Source organism: Lampris incognitus, chromosome 20 (assembly GCF_029633865.1).
Source record: "Lampris incognitus isolate fLamInc1 chromosome 20, fLamInc1.hap2, whole genome shotgun sequence".
Taxonomy (NCBI): domain Eukaryota; kingdom Metazoa; phylum Chordata; class Actinopteri; order Lampriformes; family Lampridae; genus Lampris; species Lampris incognitus.
The window spans coordinates 23,168,651-23,191,753 of NC_079230.1; the positions used below are offsets into that span (position 1 = coordinate 23,168,651).

General features: G+C 43.8%; 1 protein-coding gene and 1 long non-coding RNA gene across 2 annotated transcripts in view; both read left to right on the top strand.

Moving 5' to 3' along the window:
• The window catches only part of LOC130130480 (mucin-22-like), a 43,931-nt gene that overhangs the window by 16,152 nt on the left and 4,676 nt on the right, over positions 1 to 23,103 (top strand). The window contains exons 9-10 of the mRNA XM_056300189.1: positions 5,335 to 5,629; positions 20,062 to 23,011. Of these exons, the coding sequence (XP_056156164.1) occupies positions 5,335 to 5,629; positions 20,062 to 23,011 (3,245 nt within the window). The remainder of the gene's footprint in view (positions 1 to 5,334; positions 5,630 to 20,061; positions 23,012 to 23,103) is intronic.
• On the top strand, positions 13,497 to 20,100 carry LOC130130740 (uncharacterized). The gene is made up of 3 exons (XR_008812180.1): positions 13,497 to 13,619; positions 19,914 to 19,972; positions 20,085 to 20,100. It is a non-coding gene; the product is annotated as an uncharacterized LOC130130740 (long non-coding RNA).

A 23,103-nucleotide genomic window follows, 5' to 3' on the forward strand; every position in this document is an offset into this window, starting at 1 on the left:
CTGTGGACATGAACCCACTGGCCATCGCTCATCCATGTTTCGAATTAATGCTGCAGCTCTGTGTCCTTTGCTGTTGTCTCCGCTATCTGCCTCGACTTTGCGTCTGACACAGGCAGCACAGCAGACACCATGTTCACATGACATTGAATATCCTCATCTGTTGTACTTACACCGTTGCCTGTAGGTGCTCTGGAGAGGCCGTCGGTGAGTGCCAGGTGCTTTCCTGGAGTGTAAACTAGTTCGAAGTCGTACCTCTGTAAATTCATAATCAGGCGTTGAATCCGTGGAGACATCTCATTTAGATTCTTCTTCATGATAGGGACTAGCGGCCGATGATCTGTTTCTACTGTGAAAGATGGTGGTCCATATACGTAACTGTGAAACCGCTCTAAGTCATAAGTCAGTCCCAAGCATTCTTTTTCGATCTGGGCGTATTGGCATTCAGATTTTGTCATGGCTCTGGATGCATAAGCCACTGGCTTCCAGTGCTCGCCCTCAGCCTGGAGGAGAACTGCACCAATACCATCTTTTGAGGCATCAGTCCGACACTTTTATCCTCTTTGTGTGGTCATAAAATGTCAACACAGGTGCAGTGGTCAGTGTGTTTCTTAGCTTTTGCCACTCATGCTCATATTTGTCTGTCCATTTAAACTCACTGTCCTTGTGTAAGAGCTCACGGATGCATGATGTTTTTGCAGTCAGATTGGGAATGAAGTTGACCATCCCCATGATGTGTACCACACCTGTCTTGTCCTTGGGCCTTGGCATGTTCTGTATTGCATTTATTTTCTCTTGGTTGGGCTCTACGCCTTGAGCCAAGAGCTTTTCTCCGGGGCAAAGGATTTACTGAACTCCAAACTCACATTTACTCTTGTTGAGTTTCAGTCCATACTTTTGTATGCACTCCATCACTGTTTAGCCTCTCATTGTGCTCTTGGGCAGTGGTGCCCCATATGATGATGTTGTGGAAGTGCAGGAATGAGGAGATGGAGATATCGAGTCGAGTCAATTCCATTTACTCGCCACACATAACATAACCGATACAGCACAATCCCTCGTGGCAACCAGCTAACCGCTAGGCTGCTGCAAACATGGCTCCCCCGGAAAGCCCAAGCAGTGCCTACGTCAGCACTCTAAAATGTCTGCCTTAAAGGAGCAGCAGCCCCTGGTGAATCTACCCTCAAATGTGTATCACCACAATGTCATCGATGTAGACTCGAACTCCATCCAAGCCCTCAATGATCTAGTCCATTGCTGAGTGAAATATTTCAGGCACTGACTTTATTCCGAAAGGCAGTCTGAGAAAGCAATATCTGCCAAAGGGCGTGTTAAAGGTACAGTACTTGGTGCTGCTTTCGTCCAATTTTAGCTGCCAGAAGCCTTGTGATGTGTTAAGATTCGTGAAGTAATGGGCACCTGCCATTTCACTGATGATTTCTTCCCATGTGGGTATTTGATAGTGCTCATGTTTCAGGTTCTCATTCAGATCTTTCGGGTCCATGCATATTCTCAACTCTCCATTCTTTTTCTTTGTGACTACCGCTAACGGCTCCAACGACTCATGACCACTGAACGGAGCACTAACGAAGTCGAAATTAACACCCCCAATGACCGTAGCTGCTTAACATCGGAACACAAAGAGCCATGGACATCATTAGCTCCGATAACGACTCCAAAGAGGATAAATATCTGAGTTTCATCACCAGCCAGTCAGACTAGCTTGGTCTAGTCAGAAAGGCACGAACTGATAAAGCCTCTTGGATGAGAGGCGAAACGTCCTCACGGATATATACCAAGTCCAGTTGCACTCGATTCAATTCCTTCGGATAACCATGACCTGGATGAATGAGAACATTCACAGACATGTTGCGGAACAATTTGGGTCTGACACCCTTAAAATGGTGAGGGCATATGAAAGGATGGCTCGGTAGATTGCAGATTACAGAAACCACTTGCGATTCAATCTGAGATGCAGACAACACAGGCTCATACCCACTAGCCTGCGCCTGTGTACCACAATGAAAGGACAAAGAGCAGACAGAATCATAGATAAGACACAGAATCAACTCCTGAATGAAAGAGTGAGACAGGTCCATTTCACTATTGAAGGGCTGAAGGAGAAATCTGACCAACTACTCCAGCAACTAACATCCCACTTGCCTGGTGCAGTCTTGGAGAGGATCACCGATTTCACCAAGAAAGCCCAACTATCTCAACACCACACAGCCAAAGAAAGGCAGACAATGAAGTTTCAAAACTTGCAGCGACGAACCAACAACATTAGCCAAGCAGATATACTTACCTGGAGACAAAAGACAGAACATCCCACACAAAACGGAATGCAGAACAGATGGATCAAGAATCTGCCGGACAAGGTACTTACCGAATCAGAGAAGGAGGTCTTAGCCAAAGTACTGAACCTCGCCATGACACCCAAACAACTACCTATAGTTGACCTCATCACATCCACAGAATCAGCTATAAGGAAAAACAATCTAACGGAAACCAAGGCGGAACAGCTTAGGTTAAAGGTATCAGCAGCTCTGTCCAATGCGAAACTCCCTCCTTCCAACCTAACCATGGAGGAAAGGAAAGCCGTGACAGCCCTGAGCATGGATGAAAACATCACTATCCTTCCAGCAGATAAGGGGAGATGCACGGTTATCCTCAACACAACAGACTACCACGCCAAGATCACGTCATTACTCAGCGACACCGACACCTATGAACCTCTGAGATGCGATCCAACTAGTTGTTACAAGAGGAGAATAATAGAATACCTACAGAAACTACAGAAAGGAGGAACCATTGATCGGATACAATACCACTGTCTCAACCCACAAGCTAACATTCCATGCATATATGGACTCCCTAAGATCCATAAAGATGGAACCCCCCTCAGGCCCATTGTCAGCAGCATAAATTCGGTCACGTACAACATTGCCAAACGTATAGCCAATATCTTGACCCCTTTAGTGGACGAAACACCTCACCATATCCAAAACTCCATTGACTTTGTGAACAAGGTCCAAGGCGTAAAACTGGAACTGAATGAAACCATGGTATACTATGACGTGACCTCGTTATTCACCTGCATCCGAACCATGGAGGTTTTGAAAACTGTGAGGCAACGTTTGCTACGGGGCGACGCCCTCCACGATAGGACCAACCTCAGCCCAGACCAGATTTGCCAACTACTGGGCCTTTGCCTGAACACTACATATTTCCAATTCAGGGGCCAGTTTTACAGACAGAAACACGGCTGTGCAATGGGCTCACCAGTATCTCCCATTGTGGCCAACTTATATATGGAAGAGGTAGAACACAAGGCCCTGAACTCCTTCAGAGGAACACCTCCGAGCCATTGGTTCAGATATGGGGACGACACATGGGGCAAAATCCAAACACAAGAGGTGAAAGCATTTACCAAACACATCAACTCAGTGGACAAGAACATTAAGTTCACAAGGGAAGACGTAAAGAACAACAGTTTGCCCTTCTTGGACTGTGGCGTCCACATTGGGGAAGACAGGAGCCTCCACATTGGGGTTTACAGGAAACCTACACACACAGACCAATATCTACTTTTCGACTCACACCACCCTCTGGAACACAAACTGAGCGTCATCAGAACTCTGCAACACAGAGCTGACAATGTGTCCAGCAGCACTCAGGCCCAACAGGAAGAACACAAACACCTGAAGGGCGCTTTAAAAACCTGCGACTACCCCAGTTGGACCTTTGTGAAAACTGCAACACGTTCCAAAAAGACCAACCGGGTTAGCGATAAGGAGAAAAGGAACAGAAGGAATAACATAGTCACCCCGTATGTTTCTGGGGTCTCCGAGAAACTCAGGAGAATTTTTAACAAATACTGCATCCCGGTAAACTTCAAACCCAGCAACACACTCTGACAAAGACTGGTTCATCCCAAAGGCCGTGTACCACACACCCAAATAAGCAATCTGATGTATGCTGTACAATGCAATGAGGATTGCACTGACCTTTACATAGGAGAAACCAAACAACCACTACACAAATGGATGGCCCAACACAGAAGGCCAAAATCCTCAGGACAAGATTCAGCAGTCTATCTACACCTAAAGGAGAAGACACACTCCTTCAAGGACAGCAACGTACACATTTTGGACAGGGAAGATAGATAGTTTGAAAGAGGGGTGAAGGAAGCCATCTATGCGAAACTGGAAAAACCATCCCTCAACAGAGGAGGTCTGCGACACCACCTATCTCCCACTTACAATGCCGTCCTTTCAGCTCTACCCAGGAGACTCAAGAAGCCTAGCCTCCGAGAACAACAGTCGGTCACTAACGGCTCCAACGACTCATCAACACTGAATGGAGCACTAACGAAGTCGAAACTAACACCCCGAACGACCGTCGCTGCTTAACATCGGATCACAAAGAGCCACGCATATCAATACCTCTGATAACGATGTGCGTTGCTAAACATCGGCATACAAAAGAGCCACGCATATCAATACCTCTGATAACGACGCGCGTTGCTAAACATCGGAACACAAAAGAGTCATGGACATCATTACCTCTGATAACGACTCCAAAGAGGATAACTATCTGAGTTTCATCACCAGCCAGTCAGACTAGCTTGGTCTAGTCAGAAAGACACGAACTGATGAAGCCTCTTGGATGAGAGGCGAAACGTCTTCACGGATATATACCAAGTCCATTTGCACTCGATTCAATTCCTTTGGATAGGCTGTGTGATGATTGGATGTTGTTACACGTTCTACCCACTAGGTGGAACTAGCTGTTAGTACTTACCTGGGAGAACTAGATAGGATTAGATGAATAAGACACACTAAGAATGCACATGGATGTAACTGAAAGAGTTGTTTAATAAATGAGTTAAGAGTGGAATAAAACAAGTCGCATCCTTCTAAACCCGAACATAACATGGTACCAGGAGTAAACTGAGCAAGACGACATGGATTTGAAACCACCGAAGAGTTTGAAACTAATGGGGAACGTCGACGAGAAGTGGCGCGCCTTCAAACAGCAGTTCAACCTGTAAGTCGCGGCCATGGGAATGGAGATGAAGCCGGATGCTAGGAAGGTAGCGGTACTGCTAACAATAGCGGGGACACAGGCCATAGAAGTATTTAACACGTTCGTGTTTGACAGCCCGGGTGATAGTGAAAAGTTGGATGTAGTGCTTGGTAAATTTGACGCTCACTGTTCTCCAAAGAAGAACGAGACGTACGAGAGACATGTGTTTCGGTCTCGCACGCAGATTCAGCGTGAGCCCTTCGATAGCTTTCTAACGGACTTCACGACGCTAAAAGACTCCATGATCAGAGTTTCAGATCGTTTTTGGCGTGGAGGACAAAAAGGTCAGAGAAAGGCTATTACGGGAAACGGAGCTGACGCTGGAGGCAGCCATCAAGCTCTGCCAGGCGAGTGAGCTGTACCACAAGCAAGTGAAAGCGTTCAGCGAGATGGCGGCAGGCACTACTGCGCACGTGGGCGACAGTGCAGCGGCGGTTGGTGCGGTGTCGTGTCAGAGGAGACGGCGCTCGCAGACCCGACCTGCACAGCGGACGGAGGACGTGATGGTCGACTGCAAGCGCTGCGGCTCGCGGCCCAGCCTTTGGTAAGCATTGCTCAAATTGCCAAGGGATGAACCACTTTGCTAAACAGTGCTTCTCTAAAAGGAAAGAGGGGAAGAAAGGAAGACCTGTAAACTTAGTGGAGGATCCTGACCTCAGTGACACGTTTTTTGTTGGCGTTGTGAATTGTGTCAATGAACCAAAAAATAGGCCAGAAAAATAAAAAAAGCGTCACTAGAGAAGATAAATGGATAGCTCCACTAGTGATAAATGGGACTCTAGTCACTATGAGATTAGACACTGGGGCAAACGCAAATCTCATAAACATGTCGGATATCAAAGAAAGGAAAAATAAGCCACCGATAAGGAGGAAAATGTTACGGCTCGCCCACCCCGCGCCGGCAGCCAATCAGCTCGTCAGGGCCAGGCTTAGCGGTCAGGGCTGGACTTAAGTTTGGTGGCCTCCCACGCGCCCGTTGTCAGTTCGTGTTGTAACCTCCTCGCTGTAGCGGCTACTCTTCCCTCGCGGTCCTTTTCTCTCCGAACTCACCCCAGCCCTTGGTTTATGTTTTCCCTCGCAAAGTTTCCCCGTGGAAGTATCCTGCCGTGTTCCCATTTTGGATTACTCGCGAGTTTTCCCCCCTGGACTTTCCGTTTTTCTTGTCGCTCATTGCCTTCCTGTGTTTGACTATTTGTACGCGTAAGGAATAAAGTACGCCCGTTTTCGGTTAACCCCATCTCTGTCTGGCGTCGTGCGCTCGGGGTCTTCCACAAACCCTAACAGAAAACGTCTGGACTGAAAGACTATCAAATGCCTCTCTCTTTAGCAACAGCAGCAGTGTAGCCTGGGAATAGTAAAAGTCTTTGGCCATTGTAGGGAAGTACATCCGCTTATCTTGCGTGTTGCATAATGTCCTCCTTGACACTAGAATAGTGTACGCGAACAACGAAGGAACGTGGCCTCTCTCCAGATTGGGGATGCAGTAGCAGGGAACGGTGTGCTCTGTCAAGCAGCGGTCTTTTTTGTAGTAGCAGAACATCTTTGAGCAGGCTGGTAATGAAGTCAGTTGGGCGTGGCCCCTCCATGCCTTCACGTAGAGCAATTCTCAAATTGTTCTTGTGTGACCTCCCCTCTAAATCCTCACACTTATCGGATAAGAAAGCCACCTGTTTTAGGGAGACTTTGTAGTTTGCGCTCCAGAGATGTAGTCTCATCCGACCAGTGATTTCCCCCTTTTCCAATTCTGTCATGCAGCTAAACAGCCCCAGCATCAGATCTGATTGATGCTACGTCGCCATGCAGTTTGGTCCATATCGATGCAATTTCGGAACTCGGAGAATGTTGCCAAAGTGTCTATTTTAGCATCCACGGAAGCACACGTCCTCTTTCAGTGATATTAGCTCAGATGTTATTATATCAGCTTGACGTGATTCAATAGCACTGGAACAGCATTGTCCGAGGTGGTGGAGTTAACTTGGTCAGTGTTAGCCATCATGTTAGAACCCTTAACGTGTAGTAGGCATAGTGTAGTTATGATGCAGTACTCAAAAAGATGTAGTAGTAAAAAAAAATACTGCCAGAAAAATTATTTGTTCCCAACTGAGCAAAATTGGCAATGTAGATACAAAAGCACCATTGTTTTATAGAATTATTGAACAACTGGCAGAGTTGTAAAATCTTCCACCTACCCGCTCACCATGCCACCGGAAGTCCCCTCCCCCCACGATGCTTTTAGCCCAAAAACCAGGTGTGCCTGCAGTGTCAATGAAAGTGATCTTTTCGAGTGTCAGTGTAGAAAAGTGCAGGTACTAGCAAATGAGTTTTGGACCTGATGGAGAAATGAATATTTCCACACTCTTCAACCAAGGTGCAAGTGGCACACAGCATGTCAAAACCTGCAAGTTGGAGGCATTGTTCTACTTAAACAGAGCCAATCACCTCACAATAAATGGCCAATGGCTCTGGTCACTTCCACCGTTTCAAGCAGTGATGGGAAGGTCTGCAAAATCAAGGTCAGGACAACGTCAGAAGACAAAGTAAAGACATTCTAAAGGCATATCGCTGATGTTGCCTTGCTCCAGCCAAAAGAAAGTCAAAGGTCAAGTAAGGACAGTTAAGTTTTAAGTGGTATTAGTAAATGCCAGATGGGGAGTGTTGTGCCCCCAATATGTTTTATGTTAAAGAAACACTAAGTTGACTGTTGAAATATGTTTTGTATTGTTATATGCGTGAATGATTGTGGAGCTTTTATTTTGATGCCTGCAATGATAGGGGGGACAGGATGTAGGAAGAACTGTAAACTCTAAAAAGGCATGGTTGCATCTGTATATTTTCTCATGTCTAATCCAAATTAATCCACTGTGTGTATCCTTCAGGAAGCAATGGCTGTAAGTGTTACTATTTTTGTATCTTCTGTTATAGTTTCACTCCAATTCAACGTTGTTATCTTGACTTACCTGCTGTATATGCAGTCATTAAAGGAGTAAGTACGCTCACTCTCCTGGCTCTTGAAAAGGAGTTTTGCTGGCTATTTATCTATGTTAATACTTGGGAAGTAAAGCACATAGAGAGAACAGCACAGCAAGCTTTGTTATTACAGGTAGTGTGAGTATTTGTATGGATTCATTTGCTGTGAATGATGTACCCTAATTTGGTGTTGAAGCAGAATGAGCTGCTGAGGATCCTGTAGCTTGTTTTTATGGTAATGTCAGTTCTTTTGTTTCAGGTGCAGTTGCTAAGATAGATACTGTGCAGTCCACAGACTTAGTTTGTGTTGTCAAGTCAAATTAATTTTATTTGTATAGCCCAATATCAAAAATTACAAATTTGCCTCAGTGGGCTTTACAGCAACACAACATCCTGTCCTTAGACCCTTGCATCAGATAAGGAACAACTCCCTAAAACAACCCCTTTAACAGGGAGAAAAATTGGGAAGAAACCTCAGGGAGAGCAACAGAGGAGGGATCTCTCTCCCAAGACGGAAAACACATTGTCCGTTTTGGGAGAGAGATCCCTCCCGCACGATGTTGTGTTTACACAATTTAGAAACAACATTGAAAGAGGATAACAATGTCCGTGCCTTTCTGATTAGACCAAGCTAGTCTAGTCAGAAATGCACGAACTGATGAAGCCTCTTGGATGAGAGGCGAAACATCTTCACGGATATATACCAAGTCCATTTGCGCTCGATTCAATTCCTTTGGATAACCATGACCTGGATGAATGAGAACATTCACAGATGATAACAATGTCCTGTTGGATTGTGTTGTTGCTAACACTGGTGCTGTAGTGTTATTTCTACATGCTTAACAGAGGATTTTTGGTGAAAATACAAGACAGAAAATAAAAGACCTAAAATTTGTCAAAAACAGGCACTTTTTAAAAAAAAATCTTTGTCTTCTTTTTAGCATTCTTCTAAGCCTTTTCAGACCCCAGAGAGGTGGTGGCATCATTTGACACGGAAAAGGCTTTCGACTGGGTGGAGTGGGAGTACCTTTTTTTTTTAACTTTGCAAAAATTTGGTTCCAGTGATAATTTTATATCCTAGGTAAGATTATTGTACTTGTCCCCCAAATGCCTCATTACGTACAAATGATTTAATCTCTTGCTCTTTCCAGCTTTGCAGAAGAACTAGACAGGGCTGTTCTTTAAGCCCCCCGCTCTCTGCGATAGCACTAGAACCTCTGGCCATAGCCTTGCTTGTGTAACGACCACAACATCCTTGGTATTAATAGACACCAAGAACATAAGGTATCACTTTTTGCTGATGACCTGTTGGTTTTTTTTTTTACCTGACCCCTTAATCTGCATCACTAAGCTCTTGACATTATTGAAGGATTTTGCAAATGTTTCCGGATATAAACTCAATTTACATAAAAGTGAACTACTACTACAACTTTCGGCTGCTCCCGTTAGGGGTCGCCACAGCGGATCATCCGTTTCCATTTCTTCTTGTCCTGTGCATCTTCCTTTGTCACACCAGCCACCTGTATGTCTTCCCTCACCACATCCATAAATCTCCATTTTGGCCTTCCCTTTTTCCTCTTCCCTGGCAGCTCCTTATTCAGCATCCTACTCCCAATATAGCGAGCATCTCTCCCCCACACGTCCAAGCTATCTCAATCTTGCCTCTCTTGCTTTGTCTCCAAACCGTCCAACTTGAGCGGTCCCTCTAACATAATCGTTCCTAATCCTGTCTTTCTTCATCACCCCCAATGAAAATCTTACCATCTTCAACTCTGCCACCTCCAGCTCCGCCTCCTGTCTTTTCATCAGTGCTACTGTCTCCAAACCATTTGGAGACTCAATAGAATAGTCACTTTGGAGGAAATATTTACTGATGATGCTTTTGTGTCTTTTGATCAGCTGTCTAAGCAGTTTAATTTACCTTGAATTCACTTTTTCAGACATTTGCAGATTCATGATTTTACTTGGATCTAAATTTAATCGTTTCCCAGTTCTGCCTCCAAACACCCAATTCGACCACATTCTTGAAGTTAATCCTGCCAAAAATGGGTCTATCAGTAAATTTTATTATGCAATTAATACTTTTGGCCAAATATTGCTTGAACCCCTAAAAAATTGATGGGAGAGTGATATGGAAATGTCCATCCAAGAGATAACTTGGAATCTAGTTATTAAGAGGAACACTCGTCCTCTATATGCACAAGACATGGTGTAATCCAGTTCAAAGTAGTGCACCGCCTTCATTAGTGCAAAGAGAAATTGGCTAAAATTAACCCAGATTTAGACCCAACCGGTGACAGGTGCAAACAAGCCACTACCAGTCTCATATGTTCTAGTCCTGCCCGCAACTAACTCATTTCTGGCATTCCATCTTTGGGGTCATTCCAGCTGGTGCACATTTAAATGCTACTCAGGCAAATCCGTTGGCCTACACCACTCTATTAGCTAGGAGATTGACACTGTTAAACAGGAAGGAGGCTTCCCTTCCTACTTTTGCATGTTGTATTGTAGTTATGCAGTTATTGAAATGAGAAAACATTCTATTTCCATTGATTTTTATTTCGAACATGTTAAAATAACAAAATAAAATATATAGGCACATATACAAAAACAAATGGAAATAACAGTGAACATATTTTGCAAACTCTCTTTAACAACACAAGCAATAACTAGTCCATGTTCGAAAAAGGCGTCAGATGAAGTAAAGAATTTTGGATTAGATATACCATGAGAGGATCTATACCCAAATTCCACTTGACATAGAAGCCCTTTTTAGACCCTGTGGAGGAGTTAGGTGTTCGTCTGGTGGCTGGGGTTGATGGGCTTGTGATCTAATTCTCAACCCTTTCTCTTCTATTCTCCTTTTCCCTTTTGTTTATTTATTTACTTTTTTAAAGTTAATTTTCCCCTTTTCCTTTTGTTCATTTAATGTATGCTCGTTACTTGTTTACTTTTGTTAGTTTTTGTTATGGTGTGGGAATGCAGGAATGAGGAGACGGAGAGATCGAGTCGAGCCAATTCCGTTTACTCGCCACACAAAACAACACCGACACAGCACAATCTCTCCTGGCAACAAGCTAACAGCTAGGCTGTCGAAAAAAACATGGCTCCACCTCCTGGGAAACTCTAAACAGTGCCTACGTCAGAACTCAGAACGTCTGCCTTAAAGGAGCAGCAGCCCCTGGTGAATCTATCCTCCACTGTGTATTACCACGATGGTTTAATTTAATTCATGTTATTTTGGGTGGCATGCCAGGCAGGGTGGGAGTGTGGTGGGGGATGCTGTATTGGTCTGTGGGGAGGGTGGGGAGGTAGTGCTAGCATATTCATAGTCAATGGTTAAAACTAGCCTTATTTTCCCACACTTACCACACACACATGCTTCCACCCTATCAAATGAGAACACCAAATGCTTGAATTATATAGTGACATGTGGTCATTGTTTTAATACTGGGAAAAATACAAATATCGTCCATCTACAAAATATTTAAAAATCTCCTTTTCAGTGACTACAAGTGAAAGCACAGGACAGAAACATACACTACCGTTCAAAAGTTTGGGATCACCCAAACAATTTTGTGTTTTCCATGAAAAGTCACACTTATTCACCACCATATGTTGTGAAATGAATAGAAAATAGAGTCAAGACATTGACAAGGTTAGAAATAATGATTTGTATTTGAAATAAGATTTTTTTTACATCAAACTTTGCTTTCGTCAAAGAATCCTCCATTTGCAGCAATTACAGCATTGCAGACCTTTGGCATTCTAGCTGTTAATTTGTTGAGGTAATCTGGAGAAATTGCACCCCACGCTTCCAGAAGCAGCTCCCACAAGTTGGATTGGTTGGATGGGCACTTCTTTGAGCAGATTGAGTTTCTGGAGCATCACATTTGTGGGGTCAATTAAACGCTCAAAATGGCCAGAAAAAGAGAACTTTCATCTGAAACTCGACAGTCTATTCTTGTTCTTAGAAATGAAGGCTATTCCATGCGAGAAATTGCTAAGAAATTGAAGATTTCCTACACCGGTGTGTACTACTCCCTTCAGAGGACAACACAAACAGGCTCTAACCAGAGTAGAAAAAGAAGTGGGAGGCCGCGTTGCACAACTGAGCAAGAAGATAAGTACATTAGAGTCTCTAGTTTGAGAAACAGACGCCTCACAGGTCCCCAACTGGCATCTTCATTAAATAGTACCTGTTAGAGCCTGTTTGTGCTGTCCTCTGAAGGGAGTAGTACACACCGGTGTAGGAAATCTTCAATTTCTTAGCAATTTCTCGCATGGAATAGCCTTCATTTCTAAGAACAAGAATAGACTGTCGAGTTTCAGATGAAAGTTCTCTTTTTCTGGCCATTTTGAGCGTTTAATTGACCCCACAAATGTGATGCTCCAGAAACTCAATCTGCTCAAAGAAGTGCCCATCCAACCAATCCAACTTTTGGGAGCTGCTTCTGGAAGCGTGGGGTGCAATTTCTCCAGATTACCTCAACAAATTAACAGCTAGAATGCCAAAGGTCTGCAATGCTGTAATTGCTGCAAATGGAGGATTCTTTGACGAAAGCAAAGTTTGATGTAAAAAAAATCTTATTTCAAATACAAATCATTATTTCTAACCTTGTCAATGTCTTGACTCTATTTTCTATTCATTTCACAACATATGGTGGTAAATAAGTGTGACTTTTCATGGAAAACACGAAATTGTTTGGGTGATCCCAAACTTTTGAACGGTAGTGTACCTCAATATCTTACCTAGTCTGGCTGAATGTGAAAGCAGTTTCACTCAAGTCTCTCAAAATCTTAATTTCGAAAGAACCCAGAAAATACCTGCTAAATAAAATAATTATCACAATTCAGAAAATAAAAGCTGAAAGTGTTGTTGGGTTGTTTTATGGTTAACATGACATTTCAAAAAGTGCCAATTTTACCATTTACAATATCTTGCATCTCAACACACCTTATTTGATATGTTTGACCTTTGTTTATTAATTGGAATAAATAGACTATATCTAAAATTTCCATGTATTCTGACTGAAACAAACATCTGTATTCAAAATGGGAATTTATGGAATTTACGAATAAAATTAATTATTTTTCTTTGTCTGTTTTAATTGCTGCATTGCTGTAGAAAGCCACCTGCCTAACCAGATAGTCCCTTGCATCGTCAAGAGAGCATCTGGTTTAGGCAGGGATCGGAATGTAACACACCTCAAAGCAAAGAACAAAAGCAATGATTATTGAGGTGATCTGCATCTCAACCATGACACTCCTGCAGGTGACAACTGACAGTCAATGTCTGGGATGTTTTTTTTTCTTCTTTCCTTGCCAAAAGTGAAATATCATTTGTGAGAGAACCCATCACATTACGTCATGCCATTTCAGTACATATATATGTACAGGCTCTTACAGAAAGTGACATTCAACAAGAGGTGTGCACCATGGATATAAAATAGACCATTTCAGTAGCCGCAGTAATAGAATAAACCAAATAATACATATAAAACTGTATTTAAAATACATCAAACAAAACCTTTCAACTGGTATTCTTTTGAAACCACTAATTTTAGGTAAGTATATATCTATGTTCTACTATTGTTTTGTATTAAAATGCACCTCAGCTTCCATAATTCCAATATTTCATCCCTAAATAAAGTGATGATTTGTATAATCAAATTTACAAGTATATATATGATTATTAATCATACTTAATTTTAATGAATTTAACACTGCAAGCTATAGTCAAGCCAGTACTTTTGAACATTTTGATGTGCAATCCTGTTTCATCCTGCTTCAATCTTTAGTTGTTATTTTGGCATGTAGCAATGATTTAAGTTTCATTTATTTCGAGCACTACTTTACTTATTACTAATAACATCCAGTTGTACAATTGTAGCCCTCGTGATGAATATTTATGTTGTCTAATGGATAAACATGTGGTAAAGGACCTACTGTTTTACAAATATTATTCAAACATTTCACTTTGAAATCTTTACCATGATCCCTTTAATTGCCAGAGTAGTAACTTGTCAAAGTCCTAGATAAAAACAAAAAGCAATGCTGTCATGCATTTTTGGTCCCCATAGGAAAACTAGCCTTTTGCTGCTGTCCCTTCCATGGACGCGGGAAAGTGTTGGGTCAGTGGCAGAACAGCACCTATGAAGCTAAGGGGGATGTGGTGTCTTGCATGAGGGTACCTTGTTTATTAACAATGGCAGGTGAACCTGGCTTCCCCAGTTGAAAGAGTGTCCACCTTTTCATTAAAAAGTCCCACTTTCTAGTTTTCTGAGTTATTATATTTAAACACCAAATTCCAATAATGGTAATCCAGATAAATTTGTATTTCAACTACAGTAAGATAAGTAAGGCATCTCAGGCAGGGAATCTTGGGATACTTGGGATAACATGATTTAAGATACTACGCCATGCATACGCCTTATTCCACTTACCTTTTTAGTATTTGCATTTACTGTTTTCTCAGAATTATCTATATTCATGTGTACAGGGTACAAGTAAGATATAAAGATGCATTTAATCAGTTAAATATGAATGAGACCAGACGTCAGGGTAGCACTGCTGTCTATTCTGTTGCCTATCAACACGGGATCGCCAGTTCGAAGCCCAGTGTTACCTTCAGCTTGGTCCGGCGTCCTTACAGACACAATTGGCCATGTCTGCAGGTGGGATGACGGATGTGGGTATGTGTCCTAGTCGCTGCACTAGCGCCTCCTCAGGTTGGTGATGAAAAGAAGTGGCTGGCGAATCTACATGTATTGGAGGGGGCATGTGGTAGTCTGCAGTCCTCCCAAGCTCAGCAGAAGGGGTGGAGTAGTGACCGGGATGGCTTGGAAGAGTGGGGTAATTGGCCAGACAAATTGAGGGGGAATAAGAGGGAAAAGTTATATATATATATATATATATATATATGAATGAGACCTTAACCAGGATATGAGCCCTTACCCTGTATAATGTGTTAGTGTAAATTTGATAATGGTATGGTAGTACATGTCAATGAACATCCTCCAAATTTACTTTGATGTGAAGACCAATATTTGTTACAATGTTACAATTTCATTAAGAAGATGCTTTTATCCAAAGCGACGATCTGAGAGTTAATACAACACAAGCAAGACTCTAGTCAGGAGACAACAATGCAAGTAAGTGCCAAAAAACTAGGTTCAAGTCCAGTAGGACATATGTAGGTGTCAACAGGCAGTGCACAAAGGCAATGCATATGGTGCATAGAAGAGTTTTTTTTAAAAATACCATCGGGGTGGAGGTGTTCGTGAAACAGCTGGGTCTTTAGCTTCTGCTCAAATACGGAGTTGGTAACATTCCACCATCGGGGAACTACAGAAGAGAAGAGTCTGGCTAGTAACTTAGGGCCCCGTTGTGGCAGAAGTGCCAGGCGCCTTTCATTTGCAGAGCGTAGCGAGCAGGACTGAGTGTAGACCTGAATGAGGAAGTTCAGGAAAGCAGGAGCCATTTTAGTTGCTGTTTTGTAAGCGAGCAGCAAAGTTTTGAATTTGATGAAGGCAGCAACTGGGTGCCAGCAGAGGGATATGAACAGTGAAGTGACATGTGCTGTTTTGGGTTGGTTGAAGACCAGACGCGCCATCATATTCTGGATCATTTGCAGTGGTGTGAAAGTGCATGCAGGGAGACCTGCCAGTAATGAGTTGCTGTAGTCAACACGTGATATTACAAGACCCTGTACCAGGAGTTGTGCTGCATGCTTAGACAGTTAGGGTCTAATTTTCCTGATGTTGTACAGGGTAAATTGGCATGACCGAGCAATCAAGGCCACGTGAACCTTAAAGGATAGTTGGTCATCCATCATGACACCCAGGTTTCGGGCAGACTTTGTGGGTATAAGTTGGGTTGATCTGAGCTGGATATTGATCTGTTGTTGTAAGGATGGACCGGTTGGTATGACAAGGAGTTCAGTCTTAGATAGGTTAAGCTGAGGGTAGCGTTCTTTCATCCATGCAGAGATATCAACAAGGCATGACGATATCCATGCCAAGACCGTAAGGTCATCTGGCAGGAATGATAGGAAGAGCTGGGTATCGTCAGCATAGCAATGGTATGAGAAACCATGGGAGCGGATGATTGCACAGAGAGGTGATGTATGTTGAGAAGAGAAGGGGACTGACCACTGACCCTTGAGGCACCCCTGTGGATAAGCCATGCAGTTTGAAAACGTCTCCCCTCCAAGATACTCTAAAAGATCTCCCTGAGATCTTTCAGATACCAAGCTCAGTGAGTGTGGACAGGAGCATTTGGTGGTTAACCGTGTCAAAGGCAGCTGACAGATCTAGCAGCAATAAAGCTGAGGACCGACCAGCAGCCCTAGCCAAACGCAGTGATTCTATTACTGATAGGAGTGCAGTCTCTGTAGAGTGACCCCGCTTAAAGCCAGACTGATTCAGATTGTACAGATTGCTCTCAGAAAGGAATTTAGAGACTTGGTTAAAGACTGTGCACTCAAGTATTTTTGATAGAAAATACTGTAGTTTTCAACCTGGGCTGGGTTGAGTGTTGGTTTTTTGAGCATTGGGGTGACCTGAGCTTGTTAAATGCAGTGGGGAACACACCCATTGTAAGTGAGGAGTTGATGATGTTTGTGACTGCGGGGTTAAGTGCGGAGGGGTCTGTAGGAGGTTGGATGGCATCGGGTTCAGCGGACAGGCAGTGGGATGAGAGTCCAGTAGAAGCTTGGAGACTTCCTCCTCTGTCAGGGGGGAGAATGAAGTGAGTGATGCACTGTTAGCTGGCAGCAGCAGACAGAGTTGGTCAGGCTCAGAGAACTGGTTTACTGATGGCAGAAACCTTATCAGTAAAGTATGAGGTGAACATGTCAGGAGTGAGCAGAGTGGAGGTAAGAGGAGAGGGGGGATTGAGGAGTGAGATAAAAGCAAAAAACAGTTTTCAAGAATCAGTGGTCCCACAGATCTTGTTCTGATAGTAAGTGGCCTTATCTGTTTTTAAGATGGAAGAGAATGCAGCTAGGAGACACTGATAGTCACTGAAGTCAGTGGACTCTGGTTTTATGCCATTTTCTCTCTGCCACTCTGAGCCCCGCCCTTTGCTCACTGATGACCTCAGTGAGCCATGGACTTGGGGCGCATTACGAGCAGATTTGGATGCTAAAAGGAAGAGATTGTTAAGACAGGCGGCTAGTGAGGAACAGAGTGTGTCTGTAGCCTTGTTGACAGGGAGTGAAGAGAATTCATTATGAGGAGGCATGCAAGCCAAGACCTCATTGGAAAGCTGGGTCGGTGTCAGGGACTGGAAGTTTTGGTGAAAGGAGACCATCTGTGGAGGAATGTGAGGATGTTCCAATAAGGAGGCAGTAAATTGAATACAGAAGTGGTCTTACAGATGTAGCGGGGTTAAAGTCAGATTTGCTGTGGAGCAGATCCGAGTCAAAATCAGATCAATAGTCTTGCCCACTTTGTGTATGGGAGGGGTGGGGACCTGTCTGAGGTCAAAAGAGGACAGAAGAGACAGGAAGTCAGTTGCTTGGGTTGTCAGTAAGGATATTCATGTCTCCCATGACATCATCGTCAGGAATGGCTGAGAGTAGCATGTCTAGTTTGACTACAAAGTTCCCCTGTTGATACCCTGGTGGGCAACATATGACAGCCACAAATAGCTTAACAGGAGCAGTAACCATGGTTGCATGGTATTCAAAGGAGTTGTTGCTTAGTGGAGAAAGCTTAGTGACTTTCAAGTCTTTGTAAATGAGGACACCTGTACCACCTCCACGCCCAACAGAACGGGGTGTGTGTGAGAAACTAGAGTCAACAGAGAGTGCGGCCAGTGTGGCAGTGTTTTCTGGACATAGCCAGGTTTCGGTCAAGGCTAGTACCTGAATGTCTGACAGATTAGCAAGTGCTTAGATTAATTCTGTTTTATTTACAGCCGATTGGCAATTCCATAAGCCAAAAGTAAAGGAGGAGTGAGTAGAGACTTTCCAGAGTGAATAGAGGTTCTCAGGGGTGCATTTTCTGTGACAGGGATTTCTTTGTAGCACATGGTGGGTGAGGCAGGCAATAAGAGAAAATAGAGGAAAAGGGAATTACCAGTCAGTGTCCTTGCTCGGTGGACTTGCACAGGTAGACTCGCCAATCTTTACCCAATTCGGTCTTTACCCAATGAGGGCTGACACACAAGGGCTGACACTTTCGCTAACACTACAGTGCAGTTATCCAAAGGAGTTGAATCAAGTGCAACTGGACTTGGTATATATGGTATATAAGTCCAGTTGCACTTGATTCAACTCCTTTGGATAACCATGACCTGGGTGAATGAGAACATTCACAGACACTACAGTGCAGCTGTGAGTTTAAATACAAGGCAGTACCACAGCTGAACCTGCCCCCATCTGATTTTCACAACAAAGGAAGCAATAGAGAGCGTGACCCTTGTCTGCTGACCCAGCTATTGGAGCTCAAAGAGTGAAACTAGCAAGTGCTCATTTCTTGCGTTATTTATTGATTTACCCTCCAATATGTTCTATGTGGCCTTTTGAAAAGAAAAAAAAATGGGAGTGGCGTTTCTTTTTATTGTTGTTGTTCAAAAGCTGCAATGCACATTTAAAAGTTGTATTTAGCCAAAACAGGTGGGACGGTGGCGCAGTGGTTAGCACGGTCGCCTCACAGCAAGAAGGTCCAGGGTTCGAGCCCCGGGGTAATCCAACCTTGGTGGGTCATCCCGGGTCATCGTCTGTGTGGAGTTTGCATGTTCTCCCCATGTCTGTGTGGGTTTCCTCCGGGGGCTCCGGTTTCCTCCCACAGTCCAAAGACATGTAGGTCAGGTGAATTGGCTATACTAAATTGCCCCTGATGGCCTGGCAGTCTCTCTGCCTGCCGCCCAATGACTGCTGGAATAGGCTCCAGCATCCCCGTGACCCTGAGAGCAGGATAAGCGATTCAGATAATGGATGGATGGATGGATTTAGCCAAAACATTCTGAAAGTCTTCATATCAAGAGCACAAAAAGCATTTTGAGAGAAAATTCAATAAAACTAAATAAAGAAACCAGTAATTGGGCAACCGTAATGTTCTCTGGACAACTATCAAGAAGGATCTGTGACATCAGCCTCAGGTGGTACCTCACAAAGTTTGATGTTAAAGGCATGAAATGGGATTTCATGGAATGCATCATTTGAATTAGATGATGGATATAATATTTCCAAAAATGACAAGCAATGTCTAGGTGAAGATGCAATGCCAGCAGTGGCTTCGAGAGGTGGGGTCGCAGTTGAAAATGTTCCACTGCCTTTTATTGAATTAACAGTGTTACTGGATGGAGTATGAAAGACAGGATAATCCAAGTGAATATAATCTATATAAGCAGCCTATTGAGCCACACTGTTGCCAGTGTTGTACCAAATGCACGCTCTGGAGTAGAGCAACAGCAGCTGGGTGAGGCAAGGAATCCAGTAGACAGATATAAAACAATTGGTAGCACAAAAACACACAGATAAAAACAAGCAAACAAGTTTCTGAAATTGTCAGCAGAATGAGCTACTGTTCATTTGGCTTAAGGAACAGTAGAGACAATGACTGCGCAAAAATCAACAGAAAGATCCAGAGAGCAGTGACAGCTAGTCGCGCCAGCATTCACCCTTCAGGAATTGAACCTTTTAAACTCGAGTATCCATGAGTATCCATGGGTGTTTTTGAAAAAACGATCAAATAAAATACTTAAGGATTTTTGATTCTATAATTACAATTTGGTGGTATTATTGTAAATTAGATAAAAGCCATCCAGTCAGAGTTCCGGCATCGTACAGGGTTGTGAAGTGTTTTCTAATTTTTGTCAAGCTAAAAATGGCATGTGGTTTAATTTTATAGATTCAAAGAAGGAACAATGGGATTTGCACCAACAGTATCAACTCTGTTACTACTTATAGGTAAGTTGAGCCACATGAAATGAATCAAATTTTGAAAGATTAAAGTGGAAGATTCTAAATATTAGCAAGAGTTTTGTTTTTTACTTAAGTTTATTATCTTGTCTATGGATAGTAGCATCAAGACCTGCTTCTATAACAACAACTACAACTGCAGCCACAACAATTGGTGGCTCAACCACAACTGGAGCAGTGACAACTGGTGGATCAACCACTGCTGGAGTGACAACCAGTGGCTCAATAACAACTGGAGCAACAACACCAGGTGGGTCAACCACAATTGAAGCGACAACAAGCGGTGGATCAACCATCACTGCAGGAACAACAACCGGTGGATCAACAATCACTGGAGGAACAACAACCAGTGGAACAGTAACATCTGGAGCAACAACAAACACTGGATCAACCACAACTGAAGCAACAACAAGCAGTGGATCAACTGTCAATGGAGGAACAATCACTAGTGGATCAACTATGACTGCAGGATCAACAACCGGTGGAACAACCACAATTGGAGTGACATCAACCGGTGTATCAACCATCACTGGAGGAACAACAACCAGTGGATCAGTAACACCTGACGCAACAACAAACACCGGATCAACCACACCTGAAGCAACAACAAGCAGTGGATCAACTGTCAATGGAGGAACAATCACCAGCGGATCAACTATGACTGGAGGATCCACAACCGGTGGAACAGCCACAATTGGAGTGACATCAACCGGTGTATCAACCATCGCTGGAGGAACAACAACCAGTGGATCAGTAACACCTGAAGCAACAACAAGCAGTGGATCAACTGTCAATGCAGGAACAATCACCAGCGGATCAACTATGACTGGAGGATCAACAACCGGTGGAACAACCACAATTGGAGTGACATCAACCGGTGTATCAACCATCACTGGAGGAACAACAACCAGTGGATCAGTAACACCTGAAGCAACAACAAGCAGTGGATCAACTGTCAATGGAGGAACAATCACCAGTGGATCAACTATGACTGGAGGATCAACAACCGGTGGATCAACCACAATTGGAGTGACATCAACCGGTGTATCAACCATCACTGGAGGAACATCAAGCAGTGGATCAGTAACACCTGCAGCAACAACAAACACTGGATCAACCACAGCTGAAGCAACAATAACCAGTGGATCAACTGTCAATGGAGGAACAATCACCAGTGGATCAACTATGACTGGAGGATCAACACCAGGCGGGTCAACCACAATTGAAGCGACAACAAGCGGTGGATCAACCATCACTGCAGAAACAACAACCGGTGGATCAACAATCACTGGAGGAACAACAACTAGTGGAACAGTAACATCTGGAGCAACAACAAACACTGGATCAACCACAGCTGAAGCAACAATAACCAGTGGGTCAACTGTCAATGGAGGAACAATCACCAGTGGATCAACTATGACTGGAGGATCAACAACCGGTGGATCAACCATAATTGGAGTGACATCAACCGGTGTATCAACCATCACTGGAGGAACAACAAGCAGTGGATCAGTAACACCTGAAGCATCAACAAACACTGGATCAACCACAGCTGAAGCAACAACAAGCAGCGGATCAACTGTCAATGGAGGAACAATCACCAGTGGATCAACTATGACTGGAGGATCAACACCAGGCGGGTCAACCACAATTGAAGCGACAACAAGCGGTGGATCAACCATCACTGCAGGAACAACAACCGGTGGATCAACAATCACTGGAGGAACAACAACCAGTGGAACAGTAACATCTGGAGCAACAACAAACACTGGATCAACCACAACTGAAGCAACAACAAGCAGTGGATCAACTGTCAATGGAGGAACAATCACCAGTGGATCGACTACGACTGGAGAATCAGCAACCGGTGGATCAACCAGAATTGGAGTGACATCAACCGGTGTATCAATCATCACTGGAGGAACAACAAACACTGGATCAACCACAACTGGAATGATGACAACTAGTGGATCAACCATCACTGGAGGGACAACAACAGGTGGATCAACCAAAACTGGAGCTACAACAACCAGTGGGTCAACCATAACTGCAGCAACTACAACTGCTGGTTCAGCCACAATTGGTGGATCAACCACAATGGGAGCAACAACAACAACAAGTGGCTCAAGCACTACTGGAGTGACTACAAATGGTGGATCAGCTGGAGTGACAACAACAGCTGGCTCAACCACAACTGGAGCTACAATAACCAGTGGGTCAACCACAACTGCAACTGGAGTGACAACAATCAGTGGATCAACTGTAGTGACGACTGGAGGATCAACTACGACTGGAGGATCAACCACAACTGGAGTGACAACAACCGGTGGACCAATTACAACTGGACCATCAACAACCAGTGGATCAACCACAACTGGAGTGATAACATCCAGTGGATCTACTGCAATTGGAGGAACAACAATCAGTGGATCAACTGGAGTGACAACTGGTGGATCAAGCACAACTGGAGCAACCACAACGGGTGGCTCAAGTACAACTGGTGTGACAACAACTGGCGGATCAACCACAACTGGAGCGACAACAACTGGTGGATCAACCACAACTAAAGCAACAACAACCAGTGGATCAACGACAAATGGAGTGATAACATCCAGTGGATCTACTGCAACTGGAGTGATAACAATCAGTGGAACAACCGGAGTGACAACAACTGGTGGATCAAGCTCAACTGGAGGAACCACAACTGGTGGATCAAGCACAACTGGAGTGACAACAACCGGTGGATCAACTGGAGTGACAACATCTGGTGAATCAACCACAAGTCAAGTGATCACAACCAGTGGATCAACCACAATTACATCAACAGTGACTGGTGGATCAGCCACAACTGAAACAACATCTGGTGGATCAGCTACAACTGGAGTACAAACAACACCTGCAACTACAACAGCAGTTCCCACCCCGGTTGTGGCTCTTAAGGCGACCATACAACAGGTGTTTATAGAAGCTTATACCAACCCCGAGACCCCTGAATACAAAGCACTTGAGGTTTCTGTTGTGACTACGGTAAGTCAATAATTTCAATTTATGAACATATGTTGATTCAATATGCTGATGTTACTTTGTGTGAATGAGAAGTCTATGATGACTGCAACCAA